Source organism: Gymnoscopelus microlampas (genome assembly GCF_963454915.1).
Source record: "Gymnoscopelus microlampas genome assembly, chromosome: 21".
NCBI classification, from domain to species: domain Eukaryota; kingdom Metazoa; phylum Chordata; class Actinopteri; order Myctophiformes; family Myctophidae; genus Gymnoscopelus; species Gymnoscopelus microlampas.
This window is the reverse complement of record NC_139958.1, coordinates 12,329,987-12,357,111: the sequence shown is the minus strand read 5'-3', so window position 1 is coordinate 12,357,111 and position 27,125 is coordinate 12,329,987. Positions and strand designations below refer to the sequence as shown.

Here is a 27,125-nt window from a genome sequence, read left to right as displayed (position 1 = left end):
TGAAAAAGAAACAGACAGTTATTTTAGAGAATCCATTGTCAGCTGCCTGCAGAGTGTCCCACCTCCCTGGTACCACACACAGTAAAACACAAAACTAAACCCTCAGCAGAATCTTGCCTTTTGGTTTTAGCCACAATTTCACAGTTGGCTTCACACGGTTCTAAATCACATTCGATTATATGGCCTTATCAACTGGGCTGTTGGAAAGAAATGAGTTCTTGTTGATTATCTTGCACGTTTTAACTGTTCTGAACATAAAAGAAATGTTCAACAAATGATGTTACAAATACTGAGGGGACCCAGAGTATGTGCACGGTAAAAACCTCTATGTTCATTTATCCAAAGTTAAGGGTCCATTTGGTTACATTTGTATACTCAGAGTTAAATTAACACTTACAATTATACTGTGTACTGTATATGAGGCCAAGATCAACCAGTGGTTGACAAATGAAAGGTCCATGCCCATTAAAGCTGGAATCCGTAAACGTTATTACAGTATGTCCCAGGATCTAAATGTCTCAATGGAAGATTAAGGATGTACTAGTTATATTGTATTAACATACTACAGTTGTATTGACATACTCTATACAGATGTACAGGTTATATTGTATTTACATACTCTACCATACAGATGTAGCTATATTGTATTAACATACTTTAACAACCTACACAGCCTAGTGTCCCTATTCTGGGGGGAACATTTGGCAAAAATAGAAGATCTTCACAACGCATCGGTGCAGCTCGGCTATAAGGGATTTGGGAAATACTAGAGCATCTAGTATAGAGCCCTGGGGGACCCCCCCCCCAAGTCGACAAAGTATACAGGGTTTAAAAAGCGGTTAAAATCAGTTTCCTGATCACAGCTTTAAAAGATGCCTATACCAGACTAGAGAGGATAGAAAAGTGCTTGAAAATGAGCCTCACAAAGCGGTTTGAGCAGGATGGGGAGTGTTTGTGCAGGAGAAGGATTTTATCAGCGCGAAACACTCACAGGAAGTCCGGTTTGGGATTGTCCGTCCAATTCCTGCGTTCCACAGGAAACGCTGCATAAAAAGCAAGCGAATGACGCCCAAATACACCTCATTTCTTCGCGGCCGGTTCACGGGGAGCACCGACAATTAAGCCACCACTGCGGGTTTTCTAAATACTAATAATAAAAAACCGTGGGACGACGAGCTTTTAAAAAGAAAGAATGTGTACCGTGGAAGAGTCAATCCAACCCAGTCATCCACTGGGCCGGCAGCTGCAGGCACGCTTGGTCCGCAGCACGGCCTCTGACCTCCGCTCGCCCGCCGCCATCCCGCGCAAACACCCACCTACCTGATGACTGCATACTTGGGGGGTAAGACTGTGTTACTTGAATGTCCCTTAATCAGTGTTGCCATGTCTGCTTATTATAAGTGACTTTTGGCTTGTTGTCTTCCTGTAAAGTCGCTTTATTGGTAGTAGCGGGTTGTGTTTTTTTTTGGGCTTGTTTCTGAAAGTGTAGTTGCTTATTTGGGCTTTTTTCCTAAATGTTGTTTAAACCTCAATGTATTTGTCCCTAACCCCCCATCTGAAAATGTTTTGTGCCAGCAGCAAGCTCCGTGCCAGATTTGTGTTGTTAAAATATTTCAAAACATGTTTCCAAATATTCCACATTTTATTTCAAGATTTTTTGAAAATAGCAGATTTTCAAGCTCACAACGCATCGCGACACATTGTGAGCTTGTAGATCGGCTATTTTCAAATAGCCGATGTACAGTATAGGTGTTAAAGTGCTCATGTGGCCTAGTTGCTTCTTTTGGCCTTGTTTTCAGAGACCTGGTTGCTTATTTCTCTCGCAATTTTTGGCAACACTGGTCCTCATGCACACAAAGCTTTTCTCTGTTATAATAGACTATACTGCTGTTTCCCCAAACACGGGCTTTTCATATATATATTCAAAATTAGGGCTTAAGTGGTTAATTCATAATGTATTTTTGTAACTTTGTGTCCCGAAGAGGAGACACCAAATGTATTTTAGTCTCGGTCTGAAAAGGTTTAGGAACCCCTCTTGGATACTGAGTGTCATTTTGTAATGCTGATGCCCGTTTTATCTTTTATTTTTGGTAGCATAAACAAACACAGGAAGCATGTGACGCCATGGTTTGGTCCAAATATGTTGCTGGCCTTGAGGGTCAATTAAAATGAAAATGAAAACCCATAGGCCTATCTGTAAGGATGTATGTAAGTTCTCATGTCCGTGATTAGTTTAGTCATGTTTGTTGGTCAGTGCTTTTGGCCTTGATTGGCTCTAAATGTTTTATGTAACAATAGTTTAATTTACACTATATTCAGAGATAACAAACACACACATACAGAAGGTAATTTTCATATGGCTTTAGTCAACCTATATTTAACCTACAATATGTCTTCAGTGTGTAGCTTCATTGTACAGTGGCTTCAATGGAGGAATTAGAAAAGAAAACAATTTTAGCCAGGTTTTTGTAGGCTACATTGTTGAGTGCAGTGATTGAAGAAGTAGGCTATACTCAGCTTTTGCAGGAAAATAGCAGATCGACAAGCATGTTGCAAGTGAGCTTGTCGATCTGCTATTTTCAGTGAAAGCTTTCCCCAAAATAACAGAAAACTAAAAAGACCCTAGTACAGAGCCCTGAGGGACTCTAGGCAACCATATAGGATTTAAGTGGTTTAGTACAATAACAATACCACAATGTGGAAATACTCTAAGTAAATGTCCTCAAAATGTACTAAGAAATAGGCAAAGGTATTGGCATTAATATGTTGCAGCTGGTAAGGTGGGGCTGCTTTTTGTGCTGAGTAGCTTAACCTGTAAGAATACGTCACAATATATCAGTTAATGAATATTTTGTATTTAATATAAATCTGAAAAGTAACTATTAACTAAAGCTGTCAAATAATTGTAGTGGAGTAAAAAGTAGGCTCCTATTTGCCTCTCTGAAGTTTAGTGGAGTACAAGTAGTATAGATAAGCATGAACATTGAAATACTGAAGTAAAGTCAAAGTTAAGTACAATACTTTTAAGTAAAAGTACTATACTTTCCACCACTGGTTTAGTGGTGAGGGCTGAACTCCCAAAGGACATCATTTCTCCTCCTGGACAAACCAATGTATTTTTATGTAGTAATAGCTACACAGAAGAGTTACTTTAGGATTATCCTCCTGACTAAGTATTATTGACAGTGTTTTTAATGAATTGAGTGACAAGCAGATATTTCCAAAGGCTGGCTATGATCCTTCTTTGTATATATAGGTCTATTTTAAGTTTGGAAATGTTTTGGGGTTTCCCCCCCAATAAAATCCATATAGACTATACAACGAATAGCAATCTATTTTCCATTTCTATTTGCCAAACACTCTCAGAGTTACAGACCCCTAAGGGTTCTTTTGGAATCCCCTACAATCTACACGCTCACAACGCAATGCATTGTAAGCTTGTAGATCTGCTATTTTTGAACATTTAAAATGTTTGATTTGTTTTGGATTTTTTAATTTCTTTTTTGTAAATGATGTTTTTTTGGGGGGAAATTGTTTGAATTATTATATATTTTTTAATCTCGTCTGTAGGCTAATGACATCATGCACAAACTAGGGGACCCCAGGATTCAAGTGGTTAAATAAAGTCTAACATGAAAGCGAGGCATTGTGAGCTTGTAGATCGGTTATTTACACAAGGTTTGCCTAATTCTTACATAATATTTGACAATTTGGCCAATTTGGTATTAAAAAGCTATTAAAAAGTAATTCAATTGTAACTCTAGAAATGTACAGGTAGCCTACCCTGTATACACTTATACTGTAGGCTACGTTGGTTTGTTTACTGTTAAGTGATAGAACAATGTTTCACATTAAACCTAATCATCTGGGGATCCCCCCAACATTCACGTCACCCACCCATACCCATCCACCTAGCTCTGGTTCAGAGCGTTAGTGAGTTCCCTCTAACGCTCTGGAAGACCCCTCGCTCTGCGCATGTACAAGGAATTCCACTGTCCTGCCAGCGTTCAACTATAGTGAAAATAAACAAAACCATTTCGCTACTCACCGAAGCAAAGGCTGTTTTGTGTTGTTGAAAGTCTATTCTCGGAATGCGCAAGCCTCTCAGCACCCCACCTACTCTGTAAAATACACTTTTTGGGCAGAAAATAAAATATGTCAGCGAAACTGAAATTATTCGTATTTACTCCACAGTGCCCTCTACATTTTGGTTAATGGTAAGTTCAAATCCCCCAGATCGGTAGAGGCACTGTGGAGTAAATACAAATAATGTCCGTCTCGCTGACATATTTTATTTTCTGCCCAAAAAGTGTATTTTACAGAGTAGGTGGGGTGCTGAGAGGCTTGCGCATTCCGAGAATAGACTTTCAACAACACAAAACAGCCTTTGCTTCGGTGATTAGCGAAATGGTTTTGTTTATTTTCACTATAGTTGAACGCTGGCAGGACAGTGGAATTCCTTGTACATGCGCAGAGCGAGGGGTCTTCCAGAGCGTTAGAGGGAACTCACTAACGCTCTGAACCAGAGCTACCATCCACCCAGCCTAGCTCTGGTCCATAGCGTTAGAAGGAGTTCTCCTTAACGCTATGTTACTTTTTAGCCGTTGCCCCGATACCCCCGGTAGCGCAGGCTGCGCAGCCTCTAATCTGTAGTCAAAATAACAAATACACTTTCGCTACTCACTAAAACAAAGACGTTTTAATGTGTTGAAAGCCTACTCCCTTTGGTGGGAACGTCCTGAGCCCCCCACCTTCCGTGTAAAATACACCTTTTGGCTTTTAGAAAATATTCCACCGGACGGAAAACTTATTCCACTGCGCCCCCTACTGATCTTGTCAATAGAAAAGATCCATTGACCAGATCTGTAGGACGCGCAGTGGAACAAACTAAAACATTTTCCCATCCGGTGGAATATTTTCTTTTCTGGACAAAAAGTGTTTTTTTACACGGTAGGTGGGGGCTCCAAGTGTTCCCACTAAGGAAAGTAAGCGTTCAACATCTTAAAACCGTTTTGTTTTGGTGAGTAGCGAAAGTGTATTTTTCAATTTTACGGCTGAAAAGTAACATAGCGTTACGCAGTGGTTCTCAACCAGTGGTTGAGGGGTTTCAGGTGGTCCCCAGCTAAATGATGGAGAGTTGATAACCAAATGGACCCTTATAGATCTTTAACTCTTGACAGCGTAAAATTTGGTTTCGTTTTATGCTCTCAAGAGTTAAATTATCGTTAAACATCTGCATTAGGCCTACTTAATCTACAAGAAGTCTACAGACTCTATACACAATTAGAGAATGTAGAAGATTTTTTCAAAGTTTTGGGTCTGAGAGGCTAAATCTCATCAAACGGTGGTCCGTGGCTCAAATGCCGAATAAATAATGGACCTTGATATCATGAAAAGGGTTGAGAACCACTGTTCTAACACTATGGACCAGCAGAGCTACTCCCTACCCATCCTCCAGCGGTTCTACCTAACCTTACCCCCCATGCATGCGCTCTGCGCTCTGCTGACACACAGACTCTGGGTGGAGGGAGGCTGAGCGAAGCTGCGCGTGGAATCTATCCGTGGAACAAGTTACTACAAACAACGGAGTTTTATTATCATCATCACAACAATAAGAGGGAAGTTTATTACTCGCGAGTGGAATATTGCGGGACTTTTACTTTGTTCAAGCACTTTTTCCAGTGGAATTAACCAAAAGTTTTATTGTAAGTTGTTGTTTTAAGTTAATTGATTGCCGACTTCGTGCCGAGACTATTGGAAACGCGCGCATTGACCAAGTGGTTATTATTATTATTATACTGATGTGCAACTTCTATAGCGTCTATTATTATAACTGTTTGTGGAAACGTTGAAATACCTATTATTTGTGGACTCATTGACTCATTCACACAGAGAGAGAGAGAGAGAAAGATGGAGAGAGAGATGGAGCTGGGGGGGGGGGGGGGGGGGGGGTTAGGGGGTAGATTGCGTGTGAATTGCTACTGTATGAAGACTTATGTTCGCTAGACCACTGTTTCCCAAAAAGTGGCTCGGGACCCATTCGTGGGTCGCGGACACATTTTTATGGGTCACGAGTAAATTTCAAAACAATACATTTTTTAAAATCCAAGAAAATGCTAAATTGTTCATGAATTAAAAACAAATTCAATGATTTTTCAAAAATAATTTCATGAAAAAAAGAAAGAAAAAAATCCATACATTAGAAAACTAAATGTAAAATAGCAGATCTACAAGCTCACAACGCGTCGCTTTGGGCCTTTGTGAGCTTGTAGACTAGCTATTTTCACTAGTTTGGTTACCTGGCAAACGTCTATAGTTTCTCTTTTGGGTCTTGAGCTAAAAGGTTTGGGAACCACTGTGTTTAGACATGATCTGTCCGGCTAACAGCGCCCCCTGTTGGTCATAGTAGCCGTGTGATTGACAACTGATGACCTTATCTTTCCATGTTAGACGCACGCCATACAGTATGATGATAACAGCCAATTACAAACGCTCTCTCGATGACACACACATATTTAACTAGTCCAAGATCCACGCAGAATGTCATAAAACTCTTGTTTTGGACCTTCTTAATATACCACCACATGCACTCTTCTTAACAATGACAACATTTTCCATCATTTACAATGTTGTATTGTAGCCTAATCAATGCATGCCTCAAGTCTGAAATCATACTGTACAGTTAATACCACATCCAAAGCTATTTGATGTCATTGCACTTTATGGTCAGAGTTTAGTGTGAGTGGCTTTTTGTAATTGACGTATATGTCTATTTTCCAACAAACACAGTTGCGTGCACGCACACACACACACACACACTCACACGCACACGCAGGCACACACACGCGCACGCACGCACGCGCACACACACACACACACACACACACACACACACACACACACACACACACACACACACACACACACACACACACCACACACACACACACACACACACACACACACACACACACACACACAGTCAGACAGACACACAGACACACACACAGACACACAGACACACACACACACACACACACACACACACACACACACACACACACAGGCAGAGTGCAGAAAAGTCTGTGGTGATTTGTGAATGAACGCAGGGCTTTAGCAGTGCATGTCCAATCTCCAGGCGTCGAGCCAGCAGCAGCGAATCAGAGAAGCATGCAAACTGTCAACCCATGCAGGGCTTAGAGAGCCTCAATTGAATCCTCTCTAGACCCTCTCTCTCCTGACCTATACTATCACACCAGGCAGGCTAGCTCGCCACAAATGTCCCCGCTGAACTATATAGTGACGGGCCAAGAGCAGGCTTCAAGTTTGACTCCAACACCACTCTTCATTAGTTTGTCAGACGCATATTTTCAGAGAGCTGTCTTGCAGGACGGAAGTTCAACAATAGTTTGATCTCACATGACATTTAAATCAGTGATTCTCAAACTTTTCCATGTCAAGGACCCCCAAATTGCCACTTATTAGCCCGCGGACCCCCATTTCAAAAGATATGCCAGGGACCCCCATAAGAGAAGATTTGTTACGGCTCTAGCAGTGATTCTCAACCATTTTAATTTCAAGGATCACCAGTTTGACATGCATTAGGGCTACAGACCCCCATTTAATGGCATTTCTATCACTTGGACCGCAATTTATATTGTAAAATCTATGTCAATTTAACTCTGAGAGTGTACAAATGGAACCACATGGACCCGTTAGGGTCCATTTGGTTCCATTTGTACACTCAGAGTTAAAGACCCATAAGGGTCCATTTGGTGCCTAATCTATCATTTAGCTGGGGACCCCCTGGAACTCCCTCAAGGACCCCTGGGGGTCCCCGGACCCCACTTTGAGAACCAATGATTTAAATCATATAGCCTATGAAATAGAGGAGGGGGGGGGGCTGTACATTGCAAACACACGTTACTTGTCTTGTTGTATTGCTCCTTGTTAGTGTCACAGTACACAAACTGTAAGGTGAGTGTGAAGATTAAATACTTTGTTGCATGCTGGAAAATAGCCGATCTACAGCGCTATACACGTTGTTGTGTGAGCTTGTAGATTGTCTATTTTCAGCACCGGTGTCGCACACAGAAGAACAAATTAAGCCTTTAGTTGTATTTTTGTCCCCAGGAGCATAGGAACTCCTCAGTATGAGCTTACGAGCATGCTTACGTAGGCTACATGTGTGTGTGCCTATTTCTGTACGGGGGCCTCTGTGGGTGGGTGTTGAAGGTGGGTCAGAAGTTCAGCGTAAAAACCACTAAAACCGGGCTGATACCACAAAGCCACTTCCTGAACAACCAACCGTACTCTAGGCCAAGCAGACCCCCAGCCAGTGGGGAGGGGGGGTACCCGGGCAAATGCCATGTTTGGGGAATAGAATTCTCTGAAGACAGAAAAAAACACTTTTTCCTTTAACCAAATGGGTTCCCACCAGACAGGGGGAGCGGTAACCTAACCTCCTGAGATAAACTTGTAACTCCCTCCCTTTCCCTTCCATCATTAACACACACACACAGACAGACAGACACACACACGCACACACACACACAGGAATCGTAATACCACAGCGATAACAAAGTAAGTGCTGTAAAACAGAACATGACATGCAAATATGGCATAAGGCGTTTTTACTGCCAGTCATAAATCAGAGCCAAAAGTGCTAAATCTGGGCATCTGAACCTCCCACTATGCTACTGTCACCACCCTCCATCCTTGATGTCAATTAATGGCAATGCCGACACATAACATAGTTGATCACATTAAAATGACTAATGATTGATAAATATCATCAGAATAATATTAGATATCAATATGTATACTAGTCCCTTTAGTAAATATTTATCCGGTTAAGTTCATCCTCAACTTAGGAAGGGACTGTTTTGCCGTATCAGCCATTTCTATTACTGTATGTGAAGTAATATTACATTCATTCTTTCCTATATTCATATGTGGTTCTTATCATGCTGTCCCATCTGACCCCAGCTCTAATGGTATAAAGGCAGTGATGTATGAATTGCTATTGATAGCTGAGATTCTGGCACAGTTTAATTTGTCTGATGCCCACATCATTCCTCATTTAATGCACCCTAGTGCTTTGAAAAGCAGTGAATGGCCTGGTCTCATCTCATGTTGAAAGGTATAGCACACAGGTGCACATGTTTTTTGAGTTTCTGAAATTGATAAAACATTAGCTCACTGGTTCTCAAAGTGGGGAAAGATAGCTGAACTTTTTTTTAAATACATTATATAACAAAACATAAGGATCACCTGAATGTCTTTTGGGACGCTTTACTGAAACTTAAATCAGTGTAAATAATATTTGTGGTGCAGAGACCTGCAGATTCGATTTGTAAAAGAAACAGACAGGGGAACATTTTCTTAAAACCACTTAAATAATCTACTTTTATAACAATTAGTAAAAAGTGCCAAGCTACAAGCACGCAATTTGTGAGCTTGTAGATTGGGGCTATTGTTTCTATTTTTTTTTATAAAAAGCTGAAAAAAAAGGTCTACTCTGCTACCGTATTTACACTGTTTATAGTTCAGTAAAGCTCCCCAAAACACAATCTGGCTACCCTTGTGTTTTGTTGTACACAGATCATACATAGTGCCAGTCCATGGGGTCTTATTTTCTTTTCCAATGACAACTGCCTTTGGTAGGGCTGAGGTTCTGTTAGGATTGGCCAGAGCAGAGCTCATCTCTCCAGTGGTCTGTCTTCAAAGGATAGAAACTTGGCCAGTCTAGAGATGATCCGTTTACAAGGACACTTGAAAAAATGAGAATGTTGAAGTGCAGTTTTTTGGAGGATGATTGGCATGGATTTTATCATCATTTCTTGGCTTAACCACTCAGGCCCTGTTTTATATTTCGTTTTACGATGGTGTCGTGCAGCAAAAATAGCCGACGTACTCACAATGGGTTCTCAATGCAATGTGTTGTGAGCTTGTAGAACGGTGTTGAGATATTTGGAAAATGTATGTGCAGTGAAATGTGTGTGACGATTGGACGAGTCTCTTTCTCACTAGACACCCCCCCCCCCACACACACACACATCAATCAATCAATCAATCAATCAATCAATTAACACTAACCATTGTTCTGTCTCTGTCTCAGGTAGGTGGAGTCATCGCCCCTGGAGGAAGAAGAAGTCCTAACACATCATCATCATCTGTGTAAAAGAAGATCTGAAGACCTCGGCCACAGCCACTGACGTCCCCTCCTCCCCCCGTCCTCCTTGTGTCTCCTCCCGTCCAACTGGCAGAGAGAGGGAGAGAGAGAGCGAAAGAGTGAGAGAGAGAACGTGGGAAAGAAGAAGACATGTACCAAACACTGCTCCTCTCGTCCACTGTCTTCATCCTCCATCATGTGACGATGGCTTCTCCTCACTTGTTTGGTCACCATGGGTAACTGCTCATTTTATACACTTAACTGTATTTATTCTATAACCTGTCACTTATACAGCAGTGGGTTTCGAAGGGGGCAATTGGAAACGAGAGGAAAATAAATAAATACATATTATTGTTATATAACAATTGCATTTACTTTAGTAAGATTATTGTGCTAGGTTGACCACTTTCAACCGAGCGTCCCTATTTTCCCACATTTCGTTATTGTCAAAACAATTTCACAAATTTCCATTCCATTTTAAAGCCATTTCACAATAGAGGGGCTGCAACCTGAGGTTTATGGCTACTTGGGGGGCCCTTGACATGGATAAGTTTGGTAACCAACCCCTGACTTGATTGATTGATTGATTTTGATTGACTTAGACTGCTTTGGCTCACAGTGACTAACATAGGTCCTGGCTCAATCTGTAGTTAAACATCTTTAGTTCAAGCCTAAATTAGGCTGCTTTGTTTGCAAAACCCTAAATGCTTGACCTGACATCCTCACCCTCAGTAAAAAAAAGTATGTTGAACGCTAAGATAACATTACACATCTAACAACTGCCATGTCCCTGACCTCAAACCAACCCTCTGGTCATAAACTACTCATTTACGTTTTCAAGCTCTCGCACCAGACGCCAAAATAAACTGAAACCCTTAGAAGAGGTCAGAGAGAAATGACAAGGGCCAAAGATCAACTTGTAGCCACTTTCAACCTGGTGTCCCTATTTTAGGCGTGGCATTATAGGCGAAAATGGTAAAAAATTGTCAAGATCTTTCAAGAATTGTAAAAAAGAAAATGTTTACATTTAGCAAAATAGCGAACATTTGCAGATCAAGCTCAGTGTGAGTTTGTGACCTTGTAGATCAGCTATGTTTTGCTATTCGTCGAATGACAAAGTACATAGGACTTAAGTGGTTAATTCATGTATTGAGATGCATTCTGTACTGATCATAGGCCAAACAAAAGTAATTAACATATCATCTTTCAGAGGCCTACAGAAATGTAAAGCTTCAAATCTGTAGTTTGTTAATATTGGTAAAAGCAGAGAGAGGAATGTGTAGAGCTTACACATACCCCACTGTCGCGTTCAACAGCAGTCTGTCCTCGCCTCAGCATTCTTTGGTAAATCCTTTAAGATGCTTCTTTTATTCCAGAAACTGTCACAGCTCATCTCGCTGTGCAGTCTCTTATGGAAGCCCACAGCTAATTGCTTGGTTAGCTAAGGCCAGTGGTTCTCAAAACTTTTTTCATGTCAAGAACGCCCCAAATGAATCCGCAGACAATATTTGTGTTGTTAAAACATTTAAAAAAAAGATTCCACTTTTTTCCAAAAAAATATCACGTTTAATTTCGCTGGTGACTCCCTTGAACCCACCCTAATTTCACCCACTGTATTACACCTGTAAAGCTGTGATGCGACAATAAAGGAGATTCTGATTCTGATTCAGATGTTTTATTTCACCTTTCGCAGGAGGAGAGTGTGCGGCCACGAGGTGCGTCAGCGCGTTGTCACGACAACAGAGTCGTATATCCAGCCGGTGCACAAGCCCTACATCACCCTGTGTCAGGGCCATCGCCTCTGCAGCACATACAAGTAAGAGAACACACACACATTGACCGCGCTGCTGACACCATGGGTCACACGTTTTAAAAAGAAAAACATTTCATTTCATTTATGTGTTTATTTGCGAGGGACCATATATATTATCCACTTAAACACTCTATTAGACCTGAGTTACAGCCGTACTTGGATATATTTGTCCCGTCCACACCAAATCTCTTTGCCAAAAATTGCTCATAACGGAAAATGACGCGTTGTTATAATCTTGTTTGTTCGTTATGTTTGTTAAACTGACATTATCAGACATAAATATCAAACACGTCATACAGTCTCCATTTCCCCAAAGTTAATGTGTTTATCTAACTCAGTTTGATCAGAAGCAGGGATAAAACATATCCCTACATTATCCATAAAAATGTATGACAAGGGGGTGGGGATATCAATAGCAGAGGACCACAACGGACACAAGCCCCTGGGGCTTTTTGAGTTATGCTTTTAGCATAACCTTTGACTGTACTACCTGTAACTGTAAATAAGCATGTTAATAAAGTATTCAATCGATCAATCAAAGGCATGGATTCCCCCCAGGCCCCAGCAATTCAAACCCTGGCTGCCACAATGTGTTAAAAAAACAAAAACAGACACTTCCATCTCTGAGAGCGTTCTACTAGCCATGTATACATTCTGTGACATGTCAACCATAACCGACGGCTCCACCCAAAGTGGATGATATCTGTCACATACAGTAGTCTTAACAAGACCATACTGATAATATCAACACTATCACATAGATCAGAAGATCGTTATTTGTTGAAAGGGTAAAAAACATACACAGATAAGAGTTGAGGGACGTCCATAACAAGCTCTATAACTACAATTACTATATTGTTGTACCACTTGTAGTTGTGGTGGGGACTCTGCCATCCACTTGTGTTAGAATCACTTTTAAAACAATATGTTGTCAATCTCCATATACTTTTTTTTGTAAATTAACGCCCAGCTTGATCACACTACAGCGTCACACAAAAGCATCAAAAGTAGCCGATCTGCAAGCTCGAAACGTGGCGCGAAGCGACGCGTTTCGAGCTTGCAGATCTGCTACTTTTGCTAGTTTCGAATTTGAATCCAGGGAAAAGTAACAGCTCTGGACATATGAGGTTTCCACCCCGACAGGGACGATATTATTTATAGTTATAGTTATAGTGCTGCTTGGTGTAGTTTTGCGTCTTTCTCTCTCTCATAACGGTACACACATATATATAAATACAGAACTGGGTCAGGGCATCGCATCACATATTTGGTCGGATTCTAAATATCTAAGTGCTCTGTGTAACTACGGGAAATGAACCGCCTGCCCACAGAGACCGCGGCGTTGTTTATCTTGGACAACCTCTCCCTCCATGCTTACGCACTCTCCATCTCTGCCCTCTCGCTCTCTCTCTCTCTTTCTCTCCCTCTACCCCCCCCCCTTCTTCCACACTCCCTGCATTCTCTCCTTTTCCCTCTTTGTTCCAGCCTTCGTCCCCTCTCTACACTCTTCTATGCTCACTTTCACTTTCTTCATTCTTTTGCTCTGAGACACACTCTCTAACAACTGTATAAAATTGCACAACCTTAACCATTTCTTTGCTTTTAGAGCTGCAATTTCCTTTTGGGGTCTGTATGTTTGTCTATTTATTTCCTGAATTCTTCTGTTGTTGTTCTTCTATTATTATGACATGCCCAGATAGGGCAGGCAGCTCCAAGTTTCACATGGTTAATATATAAGCTTTGTTTGGTCCATTTTAGTCGGACAAATCCCAAGTATTTCCCCCCCTTGACGTCTTTCTTTCTTTCTTTTACCCACCTCATTCATTCTGTAGCTTGGCCTGTGCCAGTTAATACCTAATATATCAGGACATTTCTGCCACCAGTGAAGGCTCTGAGTGTAGATTTGGCTTTGCATCATTCGCTCATCCCCCCCCCATCCCCCCGTCCCCCGTCCTCCTCCACTCCATCCTCTCCTCATCTCTCTCAAACACTCGGATGTCAGTGGTCTGCGGTTCAACTGTCTTGTCACTGCCAAGCCAAGGGTTTTTTGGGTGAGCGCTCGGTTTGGTTCACTCAGCGTCCTGCGTAGTATATGTGCTATGTTTTACAACAAAATGGTAAATGGTGCATTTATATAGTTCACAGAGGAGATTGCGTGCACATCTTGTACCTGTATTTAGGCCACGTGCTGGACATCAAGGCAAACATCAAGGAGAAGAAGGTAAAAACAGAACCTATCCACCTGTTTCCTAGGCTTTTCACTGTGATCCACTTCCTGTATTTTGATCCAATGAAATCTAATGAAACCGGTCAGATGACTAATGATATCCAATGAAATCCGACAGGAAGTGGAAAACACAAGCCTAGGAAACAGGTGGATAAGCAGCTGCTCTACCTCCTGAGCTATACTTCTGCCCACACACAAACAAATGCATGACCTCTTAACCACATGATCCGTAGCGTTGCTGGCATGTCACAATAGGAGAACATCAGGAGAAAATAGGCAACGAAACATCTGATTTACGAGCTGAGCTCGTGGCACTGGCGGAGAAAGGATTAACATTTAGGATGAGCAAAATGTCTGGCTTGTGGTGCGGCTATTTTTTTGTGCAAAGAGATTTAGTGCCGAGTGAAAAAATCCGGTCAACGAAGTATATGGGGTTTATGTTTTTTAATCACTTTAAAACAAGGCAGGCGCACCGACAGAAAAGGCCTTGAGCCTCTTGAGGTGCGCCCAAGGGAGCCAGTTGAGCGAGTGCATGCGCCGAACGCACCGTCCAAGTTGGCAGGCCACAGTGGACAGAATGGGTTATCGTGTGACGCAAAAAACGAGCGCTCCCTCCGCGCGTCACCCGCTCCCTCTTGGCTTGGGCCTTGGCAGTGGCACACATGCGGCTCCATATCCTCGTGCATTTCCATTCTCTCATTAGCATTCTTGTGGTCCGATATGACATGGAAATGACTAGCATAGCTTAAACCACACGTAATGGTGATGACAGTATAATGAATGACTGGTAAACCCTAAACCGTTTGTTTCCTGTTTTATTTGAACAGGACCGTGTACAGGGTCGCGTCCCGGCAGGTGAGCAAGGCGGCGCCTCACTCCCACTCCCACCCGGAGTGCTGCCCGGGGTGGCGTCGGTTTCACTCTCACAACTGTAATCAAGGTAAGTTGAAGGGGAATGTTTTAAGTATGACCGGGTTCAGGGTTGGACGTAGATCCACTTAAACTTGCAATCCATCATTTTTATGTCTTGCCCGGGACTCTCTCTGTCTCACGCATGAAATCAAATGTCTATAGCGCTCTTCCAAGAGGCAATCCCTGCTTTATAGGCAGTACTACTTGTCAACCAGCAGGTGTCCTACCCAAGTAGAGAGACCATCTCCAACCACTGCAGATGGACTAGTATATTGTATTAAAATAGCAACATAACCCTTTAAGACCTGAGACCGATTCTACAAATTCCTTCTGAATCAGTAGTTCTCACACTTTCAAGATATTTCAAAAATGTTAAAAAATAGCGGATGTACAAACTCGCAGCGCGGCACAAAGTGACGCCCTGTGAGCTTGTATATCTGCTTTTTTTGAATAGCCAACACAAAAATCTAAAATGACACAGATGCTTTTTTTTTTTCAAGAACAGTCCGCAAGGGGACTGTACTTGGTCTTCTGCATATGTCTTTTTTTTTTGCCATTGTACTGAGAATAGCCGATCTACAAGCTCACAAAGCATCACGTTGCGACACGTTGAGAGCTTGTGGATCAGCTATTTTGACCAAATGTTAGGCTATTTTAACTGAATGTTCACCTATTGTGACATAGGGATGCTAGGGTTCATGCGGTTAACATACTCTACCATACAAATTGGTTAAAATAACGTTTTATTAATTAAAATAGGTTCCCGGATTGGAGTGTTGTCAATAGTGTCAGTCCTTCTGTGATCTTCTAGAGAATGAAAACATGTCCCTACTGTTTATTTGTTTTTTATTTTTGGTGGTGGACCTACCTAGTTGTTTACATTTATATCACTGATTGGGCCTTTAAAGTTCATGGCTCTAACATAGTGGTTCTTAAAGTGGGGTCCAGGGGACCCCCGTTGTTCCTTGAAGGGGTTCTAAATGGACCCTTACATGGCTGTAACTCTGAGTGTACAAATGGAACCAAATGCACCCAATCGAACGGGTCCATTCAGTTCCATTGATACACTCTCAGAGTTATGCGGGGCCCTTGAAATGAAAAACCTTGAAGACCCCTGGTCTAGCATGTTTATCTCTGTATTAATGTTGTTGTTGATGTGGAGATGTGGTTTTAAACTTGAACACTCTATATCACAGCAGTGTGTGGCCAATCCTGTGTGAATGGAGGGACCTGTTTACGACCCAACCACTGTGCATGTCCCATGGGCTGGACAGGACAGCAATGCCAAACAGGTACACACGCACGCACGCACGCACGCACGCACGCACGCACGCACGCACGCACGCACGCACGCACGCACGCACGCACGCACGCACACACACACACACACACACACACACACACACACACACACACACACACACACACACACACACACACACACACACACACACACACACACACTCAATGTATGCACATTCTTGTAAACACACTGACATTATCACATAGGTAGGCTATTAACGTTTGAACACACAGTAAAATTGTCATTGTTAGTGAACACATTTGGGTTACATTTGTACTGTATACATGCTCTGAGTTATATTAACACAGAGGATTGTTCTGTGTATTAGACAGGGAATACTAGAAGAGTACTGTTAGCACCGTAAGGCTTTTTTCTGCAGCTGTTGCTTGTGTTTGTTTGTTGTGCGGTCTGTGCGAAATAATGAAAACTAAAACAAATCCAGATCAATCACAGGTCCACTAGATTGTGTGTCCTCGTGATGTGCATTAGGGCTGAGCGATGTTTTGATCAATTGCTTGTTCGGATAATCTAATAATTGAGAAACACATTTTTTGGGTGGGACAATTAGTCTGATTAACCAGCCCAACTTCATACTTCTTCTACTACTCCTACTACTGTTGTACAATGGTGTTGTGCAAAAATACCGATACAGAGTAAAAAAATAAGTAAAAAAGTAAAAAAAAAAAAAAAAAAAAAAAGGAAAGTGCCTAAAAAATAATGACTTTATTACTTTACCAATTATTCTTCATAATCTATTAAATCAGGGGTCTTCAACAGGGGGTCCGGGACCCCTAGGTCCTCAGAGCTACTAGAGGAGGTCCGCCAAATCTTTGTGTGATAGGATTTAATTTTTTTACATTAACCACTTGAACCCTAGAATTATTTTTCTGGGGGAACATTAGCCGAAAATAGCAGATCTACAAGTTCTCAACGCCTCGCGCTGTGAGGCGTTGAGAGCTTGTACATCGGCTATTTTTGTCAAAGAGGCTATCGGTGTAGAGGGAAAAAGGAGCAGACTAAGTAAAAAAAAAACTTTAATCTGAAACACAATTTTATACAATATAGAGTAGGGGGTCCCTGCTTCATCTCTCTCTCAGCTAGGGGGTCCTTGGCCTGAAAACGTTGAAGACCCCTGTATTAAATCAATGATTTAGTTTTTTGTCTGTTGCACCCCTAATCATGTGTCATAATGCTGTTGTGTTCCAGACATGGACGAGTGCAGCGAGCAGCAGCCCTGTCCCCAGCAGTGTGTCAACACGGCGGGCAGCTACAGGTGTGTGTGTACAGAGGGCTTCACGCTGGCAGAGGACGGACGCTCCTGTCACAGACTGCACCCTAACGTCCCCAACCTGCCTCATCCTCCTCCACATCATCATCATCCTCCCCCCACCCAGATAACCATCAATGAACACAGACCTCACCCCAGTGGTTCAGGTAAAAACTAATAGAGTATGTTCTCTTAACTTTTTCATGTCAAGGACTCCCAAAATTGATGAGTATTTGGCCACGGAATCCCCCCCCCCCCCCCCGTTCACCTGAAAAGGTTTTGTGCCAGAAACCCCCCCAGAAGAGAAGATTTGTGTAAAACAAATAATAATCATTATTATTCTTCAAAAGATTTCCAAACATTTTCGATGTTTTTCAAACATTTTCAATAACAGCAGATGTACAAACTCGTAATTTTTAATAGCCAACATATAAATGGATAAAGTGGTTAGAAGGATTGTGTTGCTACATTAACCACTTTTGCTGGGGACCCCCTGGAACCTCCCCCCACCCCAAGAACCCCACTTTGAGAACCAATGAACTTGATAGCATTGCTCTGTGATCTGTGTGTGTTATTTGTGTTGCTGTGTGTTGTGTCTGAGAGTGCATAGCAACCAGGGTTTGATTTGCTGGGGAGAATCGAGGATGGGGGGGGTTTTCCTGCCTCTGCTTTTGATATCCTCCTATCATTTTATTTATTTTTTACGGCCGGTGGGGATACGTTTTATCCCTGCATCTGGTCAGACTGAATTAAATACAAGCATTAACTTCTGAGATGATATGTTCGATATTTATGTTGGATCACGATTGACAATTTAATTAAAAATGTATCTTAACCACATTAACCCTGGCCTCCTTAAAGGGATATTTCACTTTCAAAAAAACTTTTGGTCATTTTATGGTCTACTCAGGCCCTTGTGAACCCCCCAGACAGTTTTTAAGTTGCTTGATTCAGTATTTAGATATTTGATATTCATTTTATCAGCCACGCCCCCTTCCTATACAAACCCATTGTAACTTCAAACTCTATTTTTAACCCGTTTAACCATCAAAAACACCCGTCCTTGGTTCTGGTGACTCACCCTGCCCTCCTAATGCATGAGAGGGCCGTGTTTTTTTGATAACTTTTTTCATTTATTTTTAATATATTTTTTTTGTATTTAATTTTTTCATTTTCCAAAAAAATATATTAAAAATAAATGAAAAAAGTGATCAAAAAAACACGGCCCTCTCACGCATTAGGAGGGCAGGGTGAGTCACCAGAACCAAGGACGGGTGTTTTTGATGGTTAAACGGGTTAAAAATAGAGTTTGAAGTTACAATGGGTTTGTATAGGAAGGGGGCGTGGCTGGCAAAATGAATATCAAATATCTAAATACTGAATCAAGCAACTTAAAAACTGTCTGGGGGGTTCACAAGGGCCTGAGTAGACCATAAAATGACCAAAAGTTTTTTTGAAAGTGAAATATCCCTTTAACTTGGTCAAATTTGTCATTTAAAAAAAAAAGATTTCTAATATACTTTGTTGTACGACAAAGTATACATAGGGCCTTAAGTGGTTAAGAAAATGCCCCCCTCCCTCTGTTTTCTCTACAAATTGAATCCTGGTGCATGTACAGTGTATGAATGTGTGTATTATTGCAGCCCGGAATACAGAAGATGGGAACATAGCCAGCTTCGCGGTCCATTATTACTTTTGGTACGCGCTATGCCACTCTCAACTCGTACCGTGAGTAATAATGCACTGCGACTGGTGCCGACTGCAGACGCCTGTGATGTGGTCCAGACTACATGGAAGAAGTACTCCGATATTAAAGTAAAAGTTCTGCATTCAAACTTTTATCCAAGTGCAGTATTAGCGTCAAAATACACTTAAAGGACGACATCACCCATTTTCAACCTATCTTCGTATGAAGATGGGTTGAAAATGAGTGAAGTTGTCCTTTAAAGTTGTAAAAGTCAAAATACTCATTATGCAGAATGTCCCATCTCCCAATGTCCTTAAGTCCCATTGTATACTTCGGCTATTTGAAAATAGCCGATCTGCAAGCTCACAACACATCGCATAGCGATGTATTGTGTGACCTTTTAGATTGCCTATTTTCGAAAACCTTTGATTAAAAATTTGATTAATTATTAAAGTTGATTAGTCACCCCACGTAGACTTGAATTCATGGATATATTTTAGTTTTTGGCGCATTCCTAAGCCAATAATTTGACGACCAGCAGCGGTTCCGGTAGGAGACACGAGTCAAGAGTCTCCTTTGTGTCTCCTACCGGAACCGCTGCATACAGGTCCGCTGGTCATCAGATTATTGGCTTAGGAATGCAAAAAAAAAAGAAGAAAAAAAACATGAATTCAAGGTGACTAATTGATAGATTTTTGTTTTTTTTGGGTGAACTATCCCTTTAATAATCTAAATCTAATTAAGGTGGAGTAAAAAAGTACTAGCAGCTTATTTCCATTGCGGTACTTAAGAGCAGGACTTGAGTAAACACACTTTACGCCACTGACTGTGAACAGCTGTGATGTGGTCCAGACACCGGGAGCTAGAGTGGTCCTCCTACCGTACACGCAGGGACCGCGATGGAACCCTCTGATAGCGTTCTGAGCTAACAAGAGACTGATGCAATGAAAATATACAGTGTGTGAGCAACGCAAACATCCCACTGACTGTAGTGTACCACACTGGGAAATCCTGGCTGTTTAACCCTTTAAGACCGGGAACGCATCTGTGTCATTTTAAGAGTCTTTCTTTGGCTATATAAAAATAGCAGATATACAAGCTCATAGCGCGGCACCGAGTGCCGCGCTACGAGTTTGTAGATCTGCTATTTATTTTTTTAATTGTGAAAATGTGTGCAAATCTTTAGGTTGAATATATATATATACTTTTTTAAAGCGAAAGTTTTGAACTCAAATCTTTTTACAAATTCACTAAAAGAAAAACCTCAACATTTTTAAAATGTCTTGTAAATCATTTTTTTAATATATTTTTTTACTTATGTTGCTCATTATTATTATCAATGGTTTTCAAACTGTTTGTGCAAGGACCCCCAAAATAATATGTATTTGTCCGCGGAACCCCTCCCATCTAAAAATATTTTGTTCCAGGGACACGATTTTTCTAAAAATAGCAGATCTACAAGCTCATAGCGCGGCACTTCCCGGCCTTAAAGGGTTAAGTGATATGTTCTGGATAAAAAAAACAAAAACAGTTCTATATTCTGACAGCGATCATTTGCTAAAGAGTGTTTGTTCAGTAACAGGGGCCTCTCCCTGTTTCTCCATGCTCTTTAGATAGGTGTTCCAACCTGAACATGTATTTTCTGTTTACTTAAAGAGCCGGAGAGACCCACTGTTATTGAACACTTTATAGCAGTGGTTCTCAAAGTGGGGTCCTTGAGGGGGTTCCAGGGGGTCCCCAGCAAAATATGTTAGTACAGCATCACAGTCATTTGAACCACTTTATACATGTATACGTTGGCTATTCAAAAATAGCAGATCTACAAGCTCACAGCGCGTCACTTCGTGCCGCGCTGCGAGCTTGTACATCTGCTATTTTCTTTTGTATATTTGAAAAATATCTAAGATGTTTGGAACATTTTGAATCATTTTGATTTATTTTTTACATAAATCTTCTCTTCTGGGGGTCCCTGGCACGAAACATTTTCAGATGGGTGTCCGTGGCCAAATACATTTGGGAGTCCTTGGCACAAAAAGGTTTGAGAAGAACTGATCTATAGCAGTCATTGCTATTGCAATATTGTGCTATTTAACATATATCACACATTAACTCTGAGAGTGTACACATGTAAGCAGATGGACTCTCTCAGAGTTAAAAATAGATAAATAAAACACAGAGTGTTTTACTGTGTAGTGCAGAGCCTCCTTTTTACTATAGCGATCCAGGACACTTCTCTCTCTCAAACTCCCACACTGTTCCCTACCCAAAAGCATTTATCTCATTCCCGTACTACGTTGTGTGTTTACTGTATCCTAGCAACAAGCAAAAATATGTTGGAGTTAAAACCTAGGGAAATTCTCTTTAATTCCCATCGCGTGTCAGCACTATGTAGGCCTATGTGTGCACCTCTGCACCAGGATTACATGCAAATGAAGCTTTAAAACGCTCACAGAAGACGTTTTGGGATCATGATGTATACGTTCCTATGTGGAATGAGATGAAACAATTATGAAGGATGTACGGTATAAAAGGGGATATTGGCCCGTGTCCCATGCGTTTTTTTTTCTTCCCAGTGTCTCCTATACGATTCCTCGGTATCTATTTCTTTCAGCTCAAAAAAACGAAGGTTTTAATACCAGATTTACACAGATGAATCTGTTTATAGCCAGACTGAGGTTGTTCAACCCCCTGCAGAGTGCACTCACTGGAAATGAATTGACGAGGGACATACTGTTGAACTATTGCTTAATCAGCGCAGAGAGAGAGAGAGAAAGAGAGAAGGAACACATCGTCTCTGTCGGGTGGAAACCTCATATATCCAAAACTGTTACTTTTCAGGATTCACATTTCCAAAAATAGCAAAAGTAGCAGATCTACAAGCTCGAAAACGCAACGCGAATATTTTTGATGCTTGTAGCATGATATATGATATTGCGTTAATTCACAAAAAAACACACACAAAAAAATATGGAGATAAGAGGTTTCTGCCCCGACAGCAAGGATATATAACAAAACACTCAACTTGGCTAAAGTGAACTCTAGAGTTATTTTGGACCGAGTTTCATCAGCGTAGCAGCTTTTCACATGCAGGAATGCAAGGAGACAGTAACAGAGGTTTCACATCAAACCCCCTCCTCCTTAATTGTTTATGCATGTGTGTAATAATGTGGGGTGTTGATAGCGATTACAAAGATAAACATAGTAACGAGTCCTTCATTCAGACCAAAAAAAACAACCTAAAATCTCTCCATCTGACAGAGCACTGAGCTGTTCTGAAGGATTGGATTTCGATAGAACCTCCTGTCTAATTCACGAACTCCCCTTTTAGCCTAATTTAAGCGGCTTTACCCGCCAAAAAGAGCTGATCTACAAGCTCACAACGCATCGCAATGCGCCGCGTTTTGAGCTTGTAGATCGGCTCTTATCCAGCCACGACACTGGCATGCAGCAAAGTATAAAGAGAATTTAGTTTTTCTTCTCTGTCTCTCTTGCTCTCTCTTCCTTCAGCTCTTGGCCGATACTCGAGTTCTCATTCCAGCTCCATCAACCTTGTCTGCTGGGGGTCATCGGCCCCCCCCCATGCACACCCCCACGCCTCCCCTCCCCTCCTCACCCTGTTATTCAACTCACTCTTGTCTCAGTAATGGCCCACATCTGGGAGAGATTGAGCTGTTTCTCTCGGCCCGACTCGACTCTGGGGCCGGGCCCGGCTGGCTGGGGACCTGTGGGGGTCTCCTTAATTCAGTGTTCTGATCTGACCGCTTGCTCTCCAGACAGCCCCCCCACCTCCCCTCAGGGTGGAAGCAGACACTTGTCGGTGACATGTCGGGATCACGAACCGGTCCCACCTCTGTCCCCTGAAAACTGATACGGGGTGAGGGTACATACGTTCAGAGAAAGGATGATGGAGCTGTTTGTCTATTTAAAGTGCCCCTCTCTGTCAGTGTGCGTGCGTGTGTGTGTGTGTGTGTGTGTGTGTGTGTGTGTGTGTGTGTGTGTGTGTGTGTGTGTGTGTGTGTGTGTGTGTGTGTGTGTGTGTGTGTGTGTGTGTGTGTGTGTGTGTGTGTGTGTGTGTGTGTGTGTGTGTGTGTGTGTGTGTGTGTGTGTGTGGTTCTCGCGTAAAAGCGCTATCGTAGATCTTTGGTCCTAAAGGCCTGAACTCTCATCATCGTCGCCCTCTGGTCCAGTGTGTGTGTGTGCCTCTGCTTATGGGCTGTACTTCAGTTCAGTGCACCTCACCTCAGTGTGGCCATGAATCATCCTGGAAGGATTGATGGTGTGGCAGGATGCTTTTAAACGTATGAACTTTTGATCCAAACAAAGAGGATTAAACCACACCGTTTGATCTACGGTCCAAACCCACCTTTTTTCCCTGCACTCTTCTAAATCACATGGCTCTCAACGGGGGGTCCGGGGACCCCCAGAGAGGGGGTCCTTGAGGGGGGTTCCAGGGGGTCCCCCAGCTAAAGGATTGATAGTTAGGATATACCAAAATGGACCGTTATTATGACTATGAGTCTGTAACTCAGAGAGTGTAAGAAAGGGTTCCAGTTGTACACTCTCAGAGTTAAATTAACACTGAGGATTTGGGTCCCAGAGATAACAACTCATATCAAATTGGCTTGAAATTAACCTTGCACTTGAGCCCTAGACTTCCTATTCTGGGGCAGACGTTCTGCCAAAAATAGCAGATCTAGCTCACAAGCTTGAAGAGCTTGTAGATCAGTTATTTTGTGCAAAGAGATTTCGGGTAGACAGGGTGAATAAAGGTTGGGTTGAGAAATTGTCAAATGGCTAAAAAGGTGGAGAATAACTGTTCTAAATCAACTATTATAATAATGTATGGATGGGGCTGTTATGTTAATGTATGTTTCCATTTCTTCTATATGTTGTGTGTAGATGAGACAGTTGGCCTGGTGCAGAACGTGACAGAGGAGGTCCAGAGCCTACGGAACAGAGTGGAGCTGCTGGAACAGGTATGTTCTTCTTCCACACGCATGCATACATGCACTACAAATCTTCAGGGTTCATTTAACTCTGAGAGTGTACAGTACAAGGGGAACCAAATGGATCCGGGCCGTATGGGTCCATTTGGTTACATTTGTGTACCCTCTCTGAATTACAAATATCAGTGTATGTTCTAAAACAGGCAGATACAATCCAGGAAGGAACACTTCTGGTCCTTGGCTAAGATGTAACTAAAAATGTACTCTGTCGTTATGTTTGCCAAACAAGCGTAAACAGATCCTTTGTTCCCACGCCGTAGCCTTGAAAAGGAAAACTTACTGGCTTTCTTTAGAACAGTGGTTCTCAAAGTGAGGTCCGGGGACCCCCAGGGGTCCTTGGGGGGAGTTCCAGGGGGTCCCCAGCAAAAGTAGTTAACACAGCATCACTATCCTTTTAACCACTTTATCCATTTATGTTGGCTATCCAAAAATAGCAGATGTACAAGCTGCGAGCTTGTACATCTGCAATTTTTGACATTTTTTTTTAATTCTTGAAAAGAAGATTTTGATTTTTTTGTAAACACAAATCTTCTCTTCTGGGGGTCCCTGACACAAAACCTTTTCAGAAAGGGGTCCGAGGCCAAATACATATCAATTTGGGGGGTCCTTGACACGAAAAAGTTTGAGAACCACTGCTTTGTTCCCACGCAGTAGCCTTTAAAAAAAGAAAAAATACTTAGTGTCTTTCTTTAGAATCATTCTTCTTTGCTCTGGTACCCAGTGGAAATGTAAAGTAAACACAGCAGTGAAGGATTGAATGAAGGTTTTTCATTTCCAGTGGTGGAAAATGTACTACACTTTTCTAAATACTCCGTTACAAGTAGTTACAGAATTAAAAATTGACTTGAGTAAATGTACAAAAAAGTATGTACTTAAAGAACCAAAAGTAAAAGTACTCGTTATGCTGAATGTCCCACACAAGTTTTCAAATAATTGTAGTGGAGTAAAAAGTACAATATTTGCCTCTGAGATGTAGTGGAGTAGAAGTAAAAGTACGGAAAATCGGAAATACTCCAGTAAAGTAAATATACCTCTAAACTGTACAGCGCTTGCGTAAATGTACTTAGTTACTTTACACCACTGTACATTTGTTTCCACAGAAGCTCCAGCTGGTGCTGGCCCCCTTCAACAGCCTGTTCCCACTGTCACTGGACGAGGGTCTGTCAGAGAAGACCACCTTCCTGTCCCACTCCTTCCAGCAGCTGGATCGCATCGACTCGCTCAGCGAGCAGATCGGCTTCCTGGAGGAGCGCCTGGGCACCTGTGAGTGGCACCTCTCATCTCCTATGTTTGAACTTTTTCAGTTTTTTTCTCCGTAAATTAACGCCCTATACTTGATCACGCTACAGCGTCACACAAAAGTATTCAAAAACAGCAGATCTACAAGCTCGAAATGTGGCGCAGAGAGGCGCGTGTTGAGCTTGTTGATCTGCTATTTTTTGGAATTTGAATTCTGAAAAATGAGTTTTGGACACATGAGGTGTGTGTGTGTGTGTGTGTGTGTGTGTGTGTGTGTGTGTGTGTGTGTGTCTTATAAGATGATGTGGGCTGGACACAGTGAGGGTATGCATGACATGTAATTAATAATCATACATACATACTTTAGACATTATACTGTATTTCAGTCAGTCAGTAGATATGTAGCCATGGTTCTCTCTCTTGCTTTCTCTATACATCTCTATACATGAACGTTGATATATATATATATATATATATATATATATATATATATATATATATGTATATTATATATATATATATATATTATATATATATATATATATACATTGACATTTTGTCTCTCAAAGCGGTTTGTATATCCTACGAAAAGCACTCACGAAAAATCTGTAGTTAAGATAAAAGGTTCCGAAATTCACCGTATATTTCTGAAAGGTTTTCTTGTGTGGTATCATGTATGTGTGTATACTACATAATATAATCAATTATTTCCTCTTTCTGCTGTAGGTGGCTGTCATGAAAATTAGAAAACTGGACCACGGCTGAAACTTGAGGGCTCTTCACACGACTCCATGGCTAGTAGATCGTTTGCTCTTGGATGTTCGACAGTTTTTTCCGTTTAGTTTTTTGGGAGAATTGACCACGTCCGGCCACGTGGCGTGGCCATTTTTGTGACAGTATTCTTGGTACAGTAGGGGTGTGGTTACAATGTTACACCTCATACCCCCAGCACATATGAATCAAACCACCTAGGGTCCATGCTTCATCTATACTTCGTAGGACAAAGTATAAAAACAGGCTTCAGAGTGGAACTGGCTCTGTATCCCGTTTCCATGAATGTTTGAGATCAGTGCAGCTGATGTCTGCCCCCCCCCCCCCCCCATGTCCAGGGGCAGACGTGAACATCCGTATTTATCTATTTAAATTATGATTACTTTTTATTTACTTCTCACTTTGTCCAATAAACGTTGTTCTTTGTGTTTTTGTATCATTTTCTAATAAAATGTGCTAATCGATATCGTCTCGTGTGTGTGTTATTTTGTGTGTGTGTGTGTGTGTAATGCATTGCACAGCGGTGGAAGAAGTACTCAGATATTTTAAAGTAAAAGTAGTAATATCACAATATAAAAATGATCTGTTACAAGTAAAAGGCCTGTGTTCAAGATGTTACCCGAGTAAAAGTACAAAAAGTATTGGCATCAAAATGAACTTAAAGTATCAAAAGTAAAAGTACTAAAATGTTTGAAAATAGCAGATCTACAAGCTTGCGACACGTTG

General features: G+C 41.6%; 1 protein-coding gene across 2 annotated transcripts; it reads left to right on the top strand.

The window, feature by feature from the left end:
- The first annotated feature begins 1,098 nt into the window (after positions 1-1,098).
- On the top strand, positions 1,099-26,868 carry egfl7 (EGF-like-domain, multiple 7). 2 transcript variants are annotated; one of them, XM_084047801.1, is made up of 9 exons: positions 1,099-1,342; positions 10,121-10,410; positions 11,868-11,990; positions 15,042-15,154; positions 16,323-16,418; positions 17,636-17,863; positions 24,283-24,359; positions 25,490-25,652; positions 26,355-26,868. In XM_084047801.1, the coding sequence occupies exons 2-9, from the start codon at positions 10,325-10,327 to the stop codon at positions 26,372-26,374; spliced, it is 906 nt and encodes a 301-aa protein (XP_083903927.1). In that variant the 5' UTR covers positions 1,099-1,342; positions 10,121-10,324; the 3' UTR covers positions 26,375-26,868. The 2 variants fall into 2 exon arrangements, with proteins under 2 accessions (XP_083903927.1, XP_083903928.1); XM_084047802.1 differs by lacking the exon at positions 1,099-1,342 and adding an exon at positions 5,539-5,705.
- The last annotated feature ends 257 nt before the right edge of the window (positions 26,869-27,125 follow it).